This window comes from Hemiscyllium ocellatum, chromosome 38 (genome assembly GCF_020745735.1).
Source record: "Hemiscyllium ocellatum isolate sHemOce1 chromosome 38, sHemOce1.pat.X.cur, whole genome shotgun sequence".
In the NCBI taxonomy this organism is placed as follows: Eukaryota; Metazoa; Chordata; class Chondrichthyes; order Orectolobiformes; family Hemiscylliidae; genus Hemiscyllium; species Hemiscyllium ocellatum.
In genome coordinates this window covers 30206905-30223518 of record NC_083438.1, presented here as the reverse complement: position 1 = coordinate 30223518, position 16614 = coordinate 30206905, and the positions used below count along the sequence as shown (strand labels likewise).

The 16614-nt window shown below is 40.8% G+C and overlaps 1 protein-coding gene across 1 annotated transcript; it reads right to left on the bottom strand.

Moving 5' to 3' along the window:
* Positions 1–5864: 5864 nt before the first annotated feature.
* LOC132833912 (probable G-protein coupled receptor 139) lies at positions 5865–10168 on the bottom strand. Its single transcript, XM_060852572.1, has 2 exons — positions 10102–10168; positions 5865–6775 (listed from the first exon to the last, which is right to left on the bottom strand). The coding sequence occupies exons 1-2, from the start codon at positions 10166–10168 to the stop codon at positions 5865–5867; spliced, it is 978 nt and encodes a 325-aa protein (XP_060708555.1).
* Between the last annotated feature and the right edge of the window lie 6446 nt (positions 10169–16614).

Sequence of the window (16614 nt, the reverse complement as noted above, 5' to 3'; positions counted from 1 at the left end):
TTCCTTCTAAACCAACTAGCTGCTTGCTATTAGTTAGCAAGTTCTCTATTCATGGTCATGTTCTACACCCAATGATTTCTATCCAACAAAGACGTCTTATGTGTGACACCTCGTTGAAATCCCAATACATTACAACTACTTGTTCGACTTCTTCTACCCTGCTTGTTGCTTTCTCAAAGAAATGTAATCCATTTTTAGCCCATCATTTCCCTTTCATGACTCAATGCTCACTCTGGTTGATTGTATAACGTTTCTAACTATTCACATTTCATCTTTTATAATAGAGATCATCGTTTTTCCACTTAGACATGTTAAGCTAACTGACCAACAATTATCCATTTTTCCCTCTATCCCATTTTGAATTGAGTTGTCACATTAGAGTTTCTTTTTCTTAGAGTCATAGAACTGCACAGCACAGAAACAGACACTTCAGTCCAACTTGTCCATGATGACCAGATATCTTAAATTAATCTAGTCCTATTTTCCAGTAATTATCAAATATGCCTCTAAGCCCTTGCCATACATATACCTATCCAGATGACTTTAAAATGTTGTAATTATACCAGCCTCCACCACTCCCTCTGGCAGCTCATACATGCACCATCCTCTGTGTAAAAAAGGTTAACCCTTAGGCCTCTTTTAAATCTTTCACATCTCATCATAAATCTATGGCCTCTATATTGAATACCCCCTATCCTGGGGGAAAGGACCTTGCCTATTCAACTTATCCATGGCCCTGATGAGTTTATTAACCTCTGCCCGATCACCCATCTGGTTCCAATGTTCCAGCAATTTAAAGGTTACATACTGGGTGTAGGTGGACTTTCCAGGGTCTCTTGGATACTAGCGTGTGAGCAATCTTATTTAATTCAGGCAGAGGGGAAATCTTTTCCTGTCTGACGTCCGACAACCAGCAACAACTACAATGGCCTGCTGGCCTGGATTGTTGAGAAAATTTGATCAGGTCTTAGCATTTTTCAGGATTTTGCGGTGGACTGACCTGATGACCCTCCGTTCAGAATATCTTCTGAGTGAGGTAATGCAAATGCTTTCATTCAAGTGGTGTCCTCCAAGCTCAGAAAAACTGGTGAGTGTGTCCACATTTGTCAGAATACCCTGGTATCCGAATGGTCCACTTACTGCATTTCCAGTTGTAGTGTCTGTTTGAGGTCTCATTAGGCTTCAGCTAAGAAGACAGAACAGAGAATGGTACAGCACAGTTCTGGCCCGTGGGCACTCAATGTTGTGCCAGCCTTTCATCCTGCTCTCAGATCAGACTAAGATACATCCTCTTCATTGTGCAATGTCCCACATGAATATCCAACAGTTACTTAAATGCCCTGAATGTATCTGACGTTACTAATACTGCTGGCAATTCATTCCACCCACCCACCATTCTCTGCGCCAAGAACTGACCTCTGACATTTGCCCTAACCCTTTCCTCAAATACCTTAAAGTTATGCTCCCAAATCATGGACGTTTCTGCCATGGGAAAAAAAAGTCTCTGCCTCTCCATTCGATCGATGCATGTCAACATCCTGCACACCTCTACCAATTCACCTCTGATTCTTCTTCGCTTCAATGAGAAAAGCCTGGCAGCATGAAGATATTGCCCCTCAGGTCCCTTTTAACTCTTTTAAGAAGGACAAGGCTGCAGAGGCATATGAATACCATGATCTTCAAGCTCCCCACCAAGCCACTCACCATCCTGACTTGGAAATATACAGCCATTCCTTCATTGTTATTGGGCAACATCCTGGAATTCCCTCCCTAATGGCTTTGTGGGTCGAACTACAGCAGGTGAACTGCAATAGTTCAAGAAGACAGCCCAATACTTTCTCAAGGCACAACTAGGGACAGTCAATCAATGCTGGCCTAGTCAGCGATGCCAACACATATATTTTCAAAAATACTAACTTGGACAGAGTTCTGAAGAGATTTACCTGAATGTTGCCATTGATAAAGTGTTGTAGAGAAAGGCTGGATAGCCTGGGAGTTTCTTTACAGAATTTTAGGAGACTGAAGGGTAACGTTGTGGAGCTGTTAAAATCATGAGGGGCATGGCTAATATGAATGACAAGGGTGTTTTCCCTAGGGTGTGGAAGTTCAAACTAAGGGTCATATTTTAAGGTAACAGGAGAAAAACTTAAAACAGACATTAGGGTCAGCCAGCTCTTGCTCTTCTGGCTTCCCTTCTCGTTAATAAAATTGGGCTTGTCCCGTGGGGTGGCAGTCATATTGGTGTTATATCACGGAACACGACTGACATCCATTGTATGAATTCTGAATCACCACCACCAATTGACAAATGGAGGCAACTTTGTTTTTTTGATCAAAATTGAAGGAAGAGAAAGTCTTGGTGGCTGAAAGCTGAGAAAAACATACAAAAGCTTTGCATCATGCTGAGAAACTGCATGTTGGTAAAAGGACTTTCCTAGAGTGCAATTTGGACATTATCTGAAATAGGGACTTTCTCAGCCCAGGGGAATTGTGGGAAATGTGTCCACCATGGCTACGTCAGCACACAACTGATTCAACCAATGCCAAATAAGTGAATGTCAACCAACTGACTGAGCTAAACAGACCATGCAGAAACCGAGGTAAGTCATTTGGCCCCTTGAGCTCCACTCCCACCATTCAATAAGACCATGGGGGAGGGCTCATTTGGCTTGTTGGGAGTGTCCCTCACTCTGAGCCAGGAGACCTTTGTTCAAGTGATACCTGCTTCAGAAGAGAGTTTTAACATCTCTGAATATGTTTATGAGGAAATAATCTAAGGTCATGTCAAATCTGTCTGTGTTCTGAATTCCATAATTCTGCCTGATGCTAAGAATGCTTAACTCCCTCACCCAATCTATCAGCCCCATATTAAAAATGTTCTCTCACTTTCTGAGACAAATGATTTCAACGTTACACAATATTTTGAGAAAAAGAATAATTGCTTCTCTGTTCTGTAAAGGCTACTTCTAATTACAAAGCAGTGTCCCCTACCTCTGGGTTTACATGTGAGCAGAAACATCCTTTCCATGTTCAGCTGGTCAAGCCCATTCAGAATTTTACAGACTTCAATCAAATCACTCCCACCTCCAGCAAAAACAAGAGCTTCCTTCAAAATTGTTCTTCACAAGGTAACTCACTCATCCCAGATATCAATCAACTAAGCACTCCCTGAACCACCTCCAATGCATTGACATCCTTCCTTTCAGGAGCACAAAACCACAGTCAGTATCTGAGATGTGATCCCCTGCAGGATCAACTCCAATGTTCTGCAATAACCTTTCATTTGGCATCTTATCAAATGCCTCCTGAAATCCAAATACTGTACATCAATAGGCTCTCCTTTATTGTTAGCACACATTGCTCATTCAAAGAATTCCAGGTAGTTGACTAAAATAATTTCCTTTTCAAAAATTCCAACTGACTCTTCCTAATGATTCCAATGAGATTCTCCTTCAGGATGAATTCTGACAACTTCGCCTTCAGATTCACCAAGCTAACCGGCCTACGTTTCCTGCTTTCCCGAACCTTTCCTTTTGCAAAGAAGACCTTCGAAACTTTGCAATATCATTGACCTTTTCCAGATTTGGTTCTGAATTTTGGAATACTGACGCCAACAGACCTGTTATCTCATGAACTTGTAAGAAACATGGAATCATAGAGTTGTACATCACAGAAACAAACCCTTTAGTCTAACTCGTCCATGTCAAGCAGATATGCGAAATTAATCTAATCCTGTTTGCCAGCATTTGACCCAAATCACTGTAAACCCTTCCTGTTCTTGCACCCATCCAGACCCCTTTTCGACGTTCTTTTAAGAGGTTCTCTATGTTAATTAGAGCTGTAATTTCTAATTGTCTATAACTTTGACTGAATCATCACTGACTGACTGGATCATCACTGACTCACACACAGTCACAGTCTAATTCCCCTCTGCTGGGGTCTGGAAACGTTATACACACACACGCACATTTTCTCTTTCTGTCAATCTCTCTCTCACAAACACACACATTCTCACTCTCTCTCTCTCACCCACACACGCACATTCTCTCTATCTCTCTCACATGCGCACACATAACACATTCTCTCTACCTCTCTCTCTCTCTCTCTCTCTCTCTCACGCACACACACACACACACGCACACAGCTTCAGAGAGGACAGTATCCTGTTCTTGTACATGCCATCTTACCCAGCTAGCTGAATACCCACTCCTCGAGTGAGCAGAGCCCCTGCCATGCCTGTTTGTTCCGTCTGTCAGGCAGGGCTCCCTGTTTGGACCAGATTAACAGCCCCAATCAGGGAATTCCTATTCTTTGATATCCACCTGGCTCACCTTGCTTCAATGACTTCATTCAGCCTGTCTGTGCCTTCATCAAATAACTGTAGCCTTGTTGAAAAAAGAATCATTAAATAGAGCTGATTATTTGAGCTCTTTGTCCTTAATCCGACATAGAGACAGTGTCCAATTGTACGTATCAGAACAAGATAAAACAGTTACATCTTGCCGTGACATCAGACAGTGAGCATGTACCTACCTTGGCTTTCCTACCTGCATTCCCATTATCATTGTAAGATAACTTTCTCTAAGAGAAAAAGGAGCTAAATGATCAGGAACACTAAATGATCTCTAAATACACGCAAAACAAATGTTAAAGAATACTATATGTCAGTCATGGTAGGAAAATGTTTATACAGAACGACAATTTATGAAAGTGCACAAATACTTCACAGTAGAATTCACCCTGAAACCACGACACTGAACCCTATGCAGAAACAATATGATCGATGATCGAAAGTGAACCTTGAACATAGTTCTAAAAGTGAGATTGGAAAAGAGAGTTGTGAGACAGACACCTTTAATGATTGAGGATTTAGCAATGTTCCAAATTCAGTTCTTGGTGAAAGTGTATCTTTGTAATTTTCTAACCAGAGAGTGATGGAAACAGAGTCATACAATACTCACGAGGTGCATGCAATTTGATGTCCCGTGAAGAGGTAATCGAGGTATCATTGGTAGATTACAATGTGGATTTAAAGTCATAATCTTATCAGCCTTGCGCTTATTCAATGTCGGTGCAGCCCTTAGATTTTAGATGACCTACTGCTACTGACTCAGAAGGTCAGATGCGTGTTTATATCTTTCATAATGCTAGATGGCGTGAAAACATCAGTCGATACATAGAGGAATGGAATAGTCGAAGAGCGGCCTTTCCATTGAGATACACAAGGTGGCACTGTAATAGAAGACAGTCCCTTTTCATTGTTAAAACCAAATATTGCAGTTTTGCATACTTATCCTTCATTGAAAGACTACAATGTAAAATGAGAATTGAAATTTTAAAAATCCTAATTTCTGCTTCAAATCTGAGCTGTCCAATTTTAACATCATTTGGGGCGATAAGATATGATCTCTGAGATAAATGAAATGAGAGGAAACTTTCTGGACAAACAAAACTGAAATGAGGCAGACACGATTTGAGTGGACTCGGTTAGAATTCACTGGCAACACTAAATAGGGGCGCAGTGCTTAAATTCGGTGCTACGTATTTAATGGAATGGAATCTCCCTAATTCAGTTCTTCCTGTCGATTGTCTGTAGATATTCCTTCATTTGCGTTGCTGCTGCAATGGTGTAGTTTTCTTGAACGAATTCTTCATTACGTTTACTTTACGTGAGGATTAAAAAATTTGTCTCAATATCATGGCAATTCAAAACAAACAACATCCAATCGAAGGATAGCCTGCATTGCTGTTTGTATTTCATGCAAAATAACAGTTTTGATATAAATCATTTGATGAATATTTTCTACTCAATGCTGCATTCTGGGTTTAAAAAGTCATATGTGGTACTGTCTTAGAGATTTTCATCAATTCATTCTGAAAGCAAAGACTCTGCTAATTGCAGTCAGTGGGTATTTTACAGCATTAATGAACGGTTCCCTGAACTTCGACTGAGTTACTCCATAAATAAACGTATTTGTGCAGCAACTCAAACTCAACAGCATATATCCAATTCTTTCAAATACATGCAAACTTTCATTGTAAGATTTGGGATCAATTGCTGCAATTCGATAATATAAGAAATTTATTACATAGGGTGACCACAGCAATATGAAACTGCTAGATATAGCGAATAGTAAAATCATTGACTTCCTCCTGCTCTCCATCTCAGGATCACTGCGCTTCTCTTCCATGTTCTGATTCCTCAATCCTTTACGGATCCGATTTGCCACTAACACGTATCTGACTGTCAAAGCATTGAAGAGCAAAACTAAACTGAACGGGAGTAATGGTGTTAACACCTTATCAACCCAGTCATAAACCACCCACCTGATTTCAGAATAATAGCTGTCCTGAATTTGACAGGACCACTGTACATTGTCAACCACGATCGTAGGTTCCCGTGTAAAAAATATTGGAACATTTTTTAGAAAGAAAATAGTACAGGTTGTTGAAAGAATAACAGCTGCTGTTTTCACGGTACAATATTTCAGTTTCAGTTTCCGGCAACAAATGGTGACAAACCGATCAGCGGAGAAAGTGACAGTGAACCAGACAGAACAGTCTGAACTCACAAAAAGTAGGAAGTCAATCACAATGCATGCAGACGTGAGGTGCAGGAATGACCCTTGGTAAAAGTAGTTATTTAGTTGATACAATATGACATCAGTGATGATGACCATCAGATCTGCTGTTGCCATAGCCACCAGGTAATGTGTGGTGCATTTGGACAGCCCGCATTTTCCAAGCGACAGAATCACAATTGCCAGAGCATTAACTGCAAGAAAGAGAAGTGAAATTAGTTTTGAAATTGTCATTTGAATAGCCTTTTGTTTGAGTCAAGATGGCATCAGGGCAGTCGGCAAAATATTAAAATGGAAAAAGATTTTTAATCCCAATTTCATTCCATGCTAAGCTGTGCCAAATGAACAATGGAAATGAGTGTGTGGTGTTGAACATGAAGTACTGCAAAATGGTTTTGGTGGTGGAAAATGCTAAGTTGAGAACATTACTGTTGTTCAGAATCAAACTGAACATATTTTATTGGCTTCATTAACATAATTCTGTTATTTGAAGGGGGAAAAAATTAGGTGTATAGAAACCTGCCCATTTCCCTTTTGTGTTCCCAATAATTAGCTAAGTTGATCGCCTAGCCAAGTACCTCTGGATTTAAATGTTGTAAGGTCTCATTTTAACATGGTCACAATGCAAGCGGACATAGAATGGAATCTGTGTTGAAAATATAGTGCCCAAAATCATGGATTTGACATTATGTAATGCTGCATTACAGGGCAGACACATTCTTAAACAATATTCCACAAGGATATGGGAACACCAGCACCCACGATAAGAGATCATATCCACACCGAATCAACAAGTCGACCACAAGTTGGGTTTTGAGGACATGTCAGACAGGGGATTACCATTGAGAACCTGAAATGTGCTGTGAGATAAATGAAACCATTGCTTAACATCCGTTTAACAAAGGATAAAAAAAAATTCATGTGAAAAAGAACACGCAACATTTGAACTTGTTCTTGCAAATGGTTTCCTCTCTTCATGTACACAGCCAGCTGTTCACTCAACACTCCAACAATTGCTTTCAATCACTTATAGAACAGCGCAGAAATAGACCCTTCTGTCCACTCATCCATGCTGACCAGATATCCAAAATTAACCAAGTCCAATTTGCCAGTATTTCGCCAATACCCCTCTAAATCCTTCACATTCATTTGCTCATCCAGACGACTTTTAAATGTTTCAATTGTGCCAGCCTCAAGCACTTCCTCTGGCAACTCATTCCATACACACCTCAACTACTGCATGAAAAGGCTGCTGCTTAGAACCTTAAATCTTTCCTCTCTCAGCTTAAGTCAATGCCCTTTAGTTTTTGACTCACTTACCCTGGGGAGAAGACCTTGAGTATTCACTCTATCTATGGCCCTCAGCAATTGATGTTCCAGCGAACACTGCCCCAGACTATTCAGCCTTTCCCTATAGCACAGACTTTACATCTCCAGCGACGTCCTTGTAAATCTTTTCTAATCATTTTCAAGTTTAACAGCATCTTTCCTATAGCAGGGAGACCGGAAATGCAGGTCATTTTCCAGAACTGGTCAAACTAATGCACTGGCATGCCACATCACATTCTGAATGCACTGACTAATAAAGACAAGTGTACTAAAAAAGAAGGGTTTTTCCAATAATCCAGAATTGCTTATTTTTATAATTAAACTCTAAATTCCAGATTTTTGTTTTCATTGACTTCAAATTCCACCATCTGCCATGGGGAATTTAACCTTGAACCCCAGTACATTGTCGGGGTCACTAGATTAATAGTCCTGTGATAATACCCCTTTAGCAGAACTTAGAAGAAATGTACCTTCTTTCCCACCCTGTTTACATGCAAGTCAACCTTCAAGGGCACTGCACTCCAAGTCCTCCTTGGTTTGCAATGGCCCCAGGGACCCTACCATTAGGAATAGAAGTCCTGCTCTGATTTGCTTTTCTAAAATTTCGCATCTCTCATTTGTCTAAATTTCGTGAAATTACGTTTGGAAACACTAATCATATTGGAGACTGGAAAAACGTACTCAGAACTGGCGATGAGTTAATGAATCATTACTACTGCTTTCCGATCGTATAACTATCTGTGATTAGGAAATATCAGCGCTTCTTTCTCTAAAGTATTCTTTGAAAGAAAAATCGAAACTGTTCAACAAAGAAAAGGGGGGGGGGCGGAATTGCATTTTGATAACCAAGTTAATGTTTCCTTGCACGTCATCAACTCAATGGAACCATCCACAATTAATATCCTTTGTTGTCTATTGTCATGCAGTACAGAAGTACAGGACTACAGTGGAAAGTTTTTACAATGGCTGCCTTTTAGTTGTGCCACCATCGGTCCAAGTACAAATCTTACAGAGTTAAACATACATGGTGCTGTTATACAAAAAAGGATCAGGAGGAAAGCAGTAACATTACTGACAGTGTCTGAGAATGAGTTAGGAATGAGGTAGTTATTTACAGTCCAGTCTGATAAAGAATTACAACAGCAGCAGGAGCTCAGCATATGCGGCCAGGGCCCAAGTCCAACAAGGGTCCCCCATCCCTCCAACCTCCAGCCCGCTCCCTCACTGGCACGAAGCAGCAAAAAGGTCAGTCACCCTTCACCTCGTGCTGCTCTGGAACTTGGGATACCTCACATGCCACTCTGGGACTCAGGATTCCCCACATGCAGTTCCAGGGTACCAGATTTCCCTGCTGCCATCACTCGGGGATTTAGTTCATGTCTCAGCCCCTGCTCGCTCTGCTGCTGTGGTATGCAGCCCGTTTGCTCAGCTCACGCCTTGTCTCTGTTCATGACTCATCTCCAGGTATGGTCAGCTAATAGCATGGGGGAGAGAGGAAGAAAAAATGCCGCAAAGAGGAGAAGGGAAATGAAAGGAAAAGGAAAATGAACTGTTGAGAGAGGAGCTCTGACTGGCATGTCTTACCCTGCCACCGTCTTAATGTATGGTTTGTCTGAAGGCAGTGATTCCGTGCTGTTTTACTCTCTGTGTCTCTGATTTCTGCAATCTACTATTCACATGGATTTCCTATTATTGAGTCCCAATTAAAACTTACAACAATCCTGACAATGCATATTTGATGATCGCAGTGCTAACCGACCTACAGTGAACCCAACTAGCAGATATTTCGAGCGAAATATAAACACAGTGGCATGGTATTCCATTGCATGGATTGATGCAATTTTCTAAGTTCTGCTAAGTTCTAAGACTATTAATCCAGTGACCCCGGCAATGTACTGGGGATGTAGGTTAGAATTCCCATGGTAGATGGTGGAATTTGAAATCAATGAAAACAAAAATCTGGAATTAAGAGTTTAATTATAAAAATAAGCAATTCTGGATTGTTGGAAAAACCTATCTTTTTCACCAATGTCCTTTCGGGAAGGAAACCGCTATCCTTACCTGGACTGACTGACATGTCACTTCAGACTGGCTGTAATGCGGACAACTCTTCAACTGCCCTCTGTGCCATAAGTTCTGGAGTAGCCAGCGAAGTGCACATCCCATGAACAAAATATTTTAAAAAACTTACCTGGGACACCAATAGCAGCAATAGTAATGTAATATACTTTATCAACAATGGTAAACAACTGCAGCATTTTGTGTATAATGTTGTGATCCTGGGTGATGAAGCCAAAACCTTCGAACTGAACATAGTATTACAGTGTTCAGAAACAATTTTATACTCTTTTGGATTCCCAGGGGAACGTTAAAGTTACATCATTGTTATTTCTGATCTGTTAGGCAAACTACATTAGGTCAGAGATGTTGCATTCAAATTATTTCTTTCCAACTTCATAGGAAAACACCAAAGAGAAGACATACAACCTTAGTGCCTCAGTAATAGGACAATCTCTGTGAGCAATGGATTGCAGAAACCATAGAGTCATAGACTTAAACAGCACGGAAACAGACCATTAATTAAACTTATCCATGCTGACCAGACATCCCATTCTGTCCTTGTCCCATTTGCCAGCCGTTAACCGATATCCCTCTGAAGTCTTCCTATTCATATACCCATTCCGATGCGATTTTCAATGTTATAATTACTCCAGCCTCCGTCACCTCATCTGGTATCTCGTTCCATAGATGGACTACTCTCTGCATGAATAAGTTACCTTTCTGGTCTATGAAAGAATACAACTTCCAAAACCCCCACTGAGACTGAAACCAGTGTCTTTGACAAAGCCTGAGCAACCAAAGTAATTCTGCAGCTCAAGCTAATAAGGTGTGGCTACTTCTACGGAGGCATCTCAATAAACATAGGGACATAGAATATGCAAGCACAATTCGTGTATTTGGTAGTTCGAACCTACTTTACTATTTAATAGTATCATGGCTGATGATAGAAATTAGAACCCTGCCGCCAGTTTTCTCCTGCTCCTTGAATCCTTTTAGTCTGAAGAAAAATATCTGTTTCCTTCTCGAAAACAATCAATGTTTTGGCTTCGACCACTTTCTTTAGCAGAAAGTGGGATCACCACTCAGGAGAATACGTTTCTTGTTCACATTTGTTCTCCTGCAACCCGTGTTTCTGCAATCACCAGCCAGTGAGAACAGTCTTCCTACATCTATAATGAACTCAAAATCAGTGAACCCAAAGACCTTTGTTTTAAGTTTTCCATTAAATGTGTGCTATTTGGCCATCAGTCATGCAAAAATAGTGACACTGGAATGATTTGAAATCCTCCGTTTGTTCTATGTTAAAATCGTCAAATTTTCTGCTCCCAAGTTCTCTGGTAGATTCTTCCTACTTCTGGAATCTGATTGAAGATAACAGCTGATTTCATAACCCACCTTTTGCTTCCTTTCAAAGCTGTAATTCCAAATGGGCCAGAATCGGCGTTAATTCCACTCAAAGCCTAGACTACATATCCATTAACTCTTTTCAAACAAATTTCACACCACATTCAATTTATTGTCTCCACTTCTATCGATATTTATCAGCATCTCCTTCATTATCAAACATCAGCAAAACGTATTCCTCACAATTTGTAGTGTTCCTGATATTCTGAGCATAGATCTTGCACTTTGACCCTAAGTGGACCTATAATGCTTCGTATTACATCCCCACTATTTTCAGACTTTGAAAGACTTCCCATTGACTTGCTTCCAAATTAGTTGCCAAGACATTTGAAAGTCTTTGCACGTCCATTGTTCCTCTTCACTTGTCCTATCACATTTTAATCTGTATGTTTCCATAAAAGACATTTCAAATAAAACAGATAATTTAACTTGTCTTTGTTGCATTATAGTAACATCACCATCACCATCCAATTAGCTATGGCTCTCGATATCCTGAAATTCATTGCGTTGCAATGGAACTGACAAGTATCGACAAGTTCCACTCCTACAGACCACTCATTATTCTGCTCCAGTGGAATGGATTTCATTTGATTTGATATTGTGACATAACCAAGATACAGTGAAAAGTATTGCTTTGTGTGCTATCCAAACAAATCATACCTTACATAAGTAAATCAGAAATACAGAACAGATTGCAGAATGTAGTGTTACAGTGACAGAGAAGGTGCAGAATAAGATCAACTCTAAAGAATAAAGGTTCAATCCCGGAAGTCTGATAACAACATTTAAAAGATATCTGGATAGATATATGAATAAGATGAGTTTGGAGAGATGTGGGCCAAGTGCTAGCAAATGGAACAGGATTCATTCAGGATATCTAGATGGCATGGATGAGTTGGACCGAAACCTCTGTTTCCATGCTGTACATCTCTATAACTCTATAATAGCATTAAAGAATATATTCATGAATCTGTTGATGTGCATTTTCAAATTTTTTTGTATCTTCAGACCAATGGAAGAGGGTGGAAGAGATTATAACTGCGGTGGATAGGCTCTTTAATGATTTTGGTTGCTTTCCTGAGGCAGCAGGGATTGTAGACGGAGTCAATGGAAGAGAGACTGTTTGTGTGATGGACTGGACTGTGTAAGCAACTTTCTGTAATTTCTTGTCGTCTTAGACACATCAGTTGACAAAGCAAACTGGAATGCATTCAGATAGGGGTCAAGCATCATTTCATTAGCTTTCTGCCCAACATCCAACCCTCCCCCCACCCCAGCTCCCTTGTAACCCATTCCCTCTTATCGAACCAGCATACTGGCAAACCGCTTTTGCAACCCATCCAAAGCCTTCACATCCTTCTTGTCATGTGGCAACCAGAAATGAACAGAACACTCTAAGTGTGGCCTGACCAAAATCTTTTAAAACTCTAACATGACACCCTGACTCTTGAATTCAGTTCCCCCACCATAAAAGGCAAGCATGCTCTACGCCTTTTTAACTTTTAGAATTAGCAAATAAGTTAGATTTGGGTTTAACCAAGGACAAAAGTAAAGGACTCTGGCCTCACCACAACCAGGAGTCCCTGGCTTCCTTGTCAGGCCAGGTCAATTGCCTTGCCAAGACTCCTATTCCAGACCCTCCATTCCACAATGTCACCCCCTCCACTGCCGCTAATTGGAAAAGTAAGAAGGAAAAGAAAAATGAAGTTGACAAAAAAGATAAGGAGAGAAGGGAGGGATCAGCCATCTTGAGAGCATGAGCCCAACAGCCTGAACCTTCCCAGATTCCTACTGTTATAAAGACATGTGTGTACCGTACCTTTAAGTATGAATCAGTTAGCTCATTTGGCTGGACGGCCTTTTATGATGACATTTCTTTCGCTGCACATCAACAGAAATCAATTAAAATTCTTGCATCAATCTCTACTCCAGATCCAAATCCAGTCCAGAAGCAGATAGACATGAGTGGTGGCAGCCCCATCTGTAATTTGTTTCTTCAGTATGTCCTGAGATATGTCTGACCAGCTGGTTTTGATAAGCAACTGTGTGAGCTCGGTGAGACTGCGGTGAGGCCTAATGTTCGACCAATCCTGGGGTTAACCACAGGAAAAGACATTTCATCGTGTGGACATTCTGTGTTCCTGACATTGCTCCCATTTTGCTGCCAAGCTTCGTAACATCCCATAAGCAGCGGTAAACCAAAGAGCGAGGAACAGGGAGACAATAAGACTTTAAGAAATAGGAGCAAGCAGAGACCATTAGGCCCCTCAATCCTGCACCACCATTCAAATGGATCATTGGCTGATCATGTAAACTCTCCTCCCCTTTCCCCACAACCCTTAAAGATCCAAGTGATCAATGATGTATATAATCTATAGGGAAGGAAACTACCATCGTTACCTGGTCTGGCCTACATGTGACTCCAGGCCCACTGCAATGTGGTTGACTCTTAACTGGCATCTGGGTATTAGGGATGGGCAATAAATACTGGTCTAGCCAGCCACTCCCACGTCACCAAAAATGAATAAAAATACCCCAGCCTTAAACATCCAGAAACACTTTGCCCCCACAGCTCTCTGCAGTAATAAGTTTCAGATTCACAACCATCTGAGAGAAGAAATTCCTCCTCATCTCAGTCTTAGACTGTCCATTTACGCTGAAACTAGGCTGGTCCTACACTCTCTAGTAGTGGGAAACAGTCCTTAACTTGTAAAACACCCTTAACAATCCTTTATATGTTTCAATGAGATCATCTCTCATTATTCCAAATTCCAAGGAGGAGAGCCCTAATCTGTTTAATCTTTGCTCACAGGACAATCCCACCATACCAGGGTTCATCCTTGTGAACTCAGTGAGGTAGTTTAGTGTACAACAGGAACGTGGGTAAGTGTATTGCCTGAATTCTAGTCTTGAACCAGCACTGTTTAGATAGAAAAAGGTATACAGTGCTATAGGGAATTGTGTAAAAGTGTCGGCTGAATTTCGGATTGAGTTGCTTAATCTTTGACAATAGTTCAGTTAATCCATTTGTTTTTCAGCCGGGTGAACCTCGCTGTTATTATACCGACCGGGAACATCGAGACACTGGCCCCAAAACCTTCAATGTTTTTCTTTCTTTAAACTTGGCAGCAGTTTATTTTTGGTCTTCTTGAAATGGTGCAAAGCACTATGGGTAATTTTTCCTCCTTTAAAGCTGTTAGATAAATACAGCTTGTTGTTGGATGGGGAAGAGTAGAGGGAATGGAATCAGGGAAGGATGAAGGTGATAATGACAGAGATGAGGGTGGATAGTAAGAGGAATATTTTGTCTGCTTTAGACAGTTAGGACACTTCTCCAGATTGGCATCAATTGAAACCCAGCCTAAAATAAAGTCAAGGAAACCAAAGCAAACAATAAGAGTTACTGACAGTTTCTGAGCACCCAAATAATTCCAGCATCATTTTCTTTCCTTTTGTAGTGGAAAAGTGAGATTTCCTGCCATTGGCTTCAAAGATATTCGACTCAGTATACGTCCTATATAAAATTATCAATTTACCTGCCTGCAGACAGACAATTAATATTGACATATCTTCCAGCTGTGAAGGAGATCCGACGTTTTGAACAGAATCAATTTTTATTTTAAGTTAATGCTTTCATTGGCATGACTCAGTTGTGTCTTGTGAAATCCCCTACTGATCCTGAGCAGGTGTGTAATTCATACATGTTAGAGATCAAGATCTAAAGTTGGAAGCAGACTTATTTCAAAAACCATTAACGTCACTGTGATTATGGCCAACACAGCAATGCCATGCTGTATCATAAAATCATATGGTGGAAGATGTAGCAATGTAGAAAGATCTGAATGCCATCATGTAATACAACACGGAAACAGGCCCTTCAGCGCAACTCCTCCATGCTGACCATGTTTCTCAACCTGAGCTAGTCCCATTTGGTTGGTCCATATCACTCTGCTCCTTTCCTATTCATGGACCTGTCCAAACGTTGTGGAACTCACGTCTACCACTTCCTCTGGCTGCTCGTTCCTCATCTGCACTACCTTCTGTGCGAAAAAGTTGCCTCTCAGTTCCCTTTTCAATCTTTCCCCTCTCACTTTAAACGCACACCATCTAGTTTTGAACTTCCCTATCCTGGGGGAAAGGCCTTGGCTATTCAACTAATCTCTGCCCCTCATGATTTTAGAAACCTCTGTCAGGTCACTGCTCAACCTCTGACACTCCAGGGAAAAGAAGTCCCGGGGTATCCACCCTCTCATTATAACTCAAACCCTTCAGTCTCAATAATGTCCTTATAATACCTTTTTGCACCCTTTTGAGTTGAATAACATCTTCGTATAATAGGATGACTAGAATTGTAGGCAGCACTCCAGATCTGGTCTCACCAGTGTCTTGTACAGCATGACGGTGCAGATATAACATATCCCTGAGCTTAAATCTCAAAAAGGGTTGACATGCAAGTCTAGCAAAAACAAGACAAATGGAATGTTGGGTTTTATTATAAAAGGAGTGAAATCTAAAGGTAGGATCCTTTATGACATTGTATGGAGCCTTATAAAGACTGCATTCTGGAGACAAGGTACAGTTGGATCACCTTAAAGAAGGATTTATTTACACTGGAGGCAGTTCCAAAGATTCACTCGGTGACTCCTGAGGAGGTGAAAGGGTTGTCTTATGTGGGAAAAGATTTGGCACCCTGCCGATCTACAGCATGGCCACACAGAACACAGAAATCAAGCCTGCCCAAACCATTACAAGAAGCATCCAGAATGCCACAGCATTGACCAAACAGGCTGACAAAAGAAACCAGACATGACCATAGTCACTCTCAGGAGGGTTGGAGTTAAAAGCGATTACAAGTAATGCATGTCCGATCCATTGGAACTGTTATTAAAAGTAAACTCATAAAGTGGTAAAACTGCCAGCTGTTATATTGTGACAATGGATCAGAGCTCCTGAAGTACTTTTAGACATATTGAAGCTTTGGACAAGATGTGTTGTTCTCAAGACAAAGACCTCAAGCCAAGTCAAGCCAATAAGGCAATCTTCTAGGGTTGAAATTCATGAGCAGTTAAGATTCTCTGGAAAATTCCCGCTGCACGTTGTAAGTTGTCAAAAAAAAGCTGAAAAGGGAAAGACTTCAAATGGCAGAGGTACAGGGCAATCAAATTACCTCCTCTCAACAGAAAAGGGTTGTATTCCAGAGTTCGGCATGCTTTTTTTGTCTACGTATGGACAAAGCAGG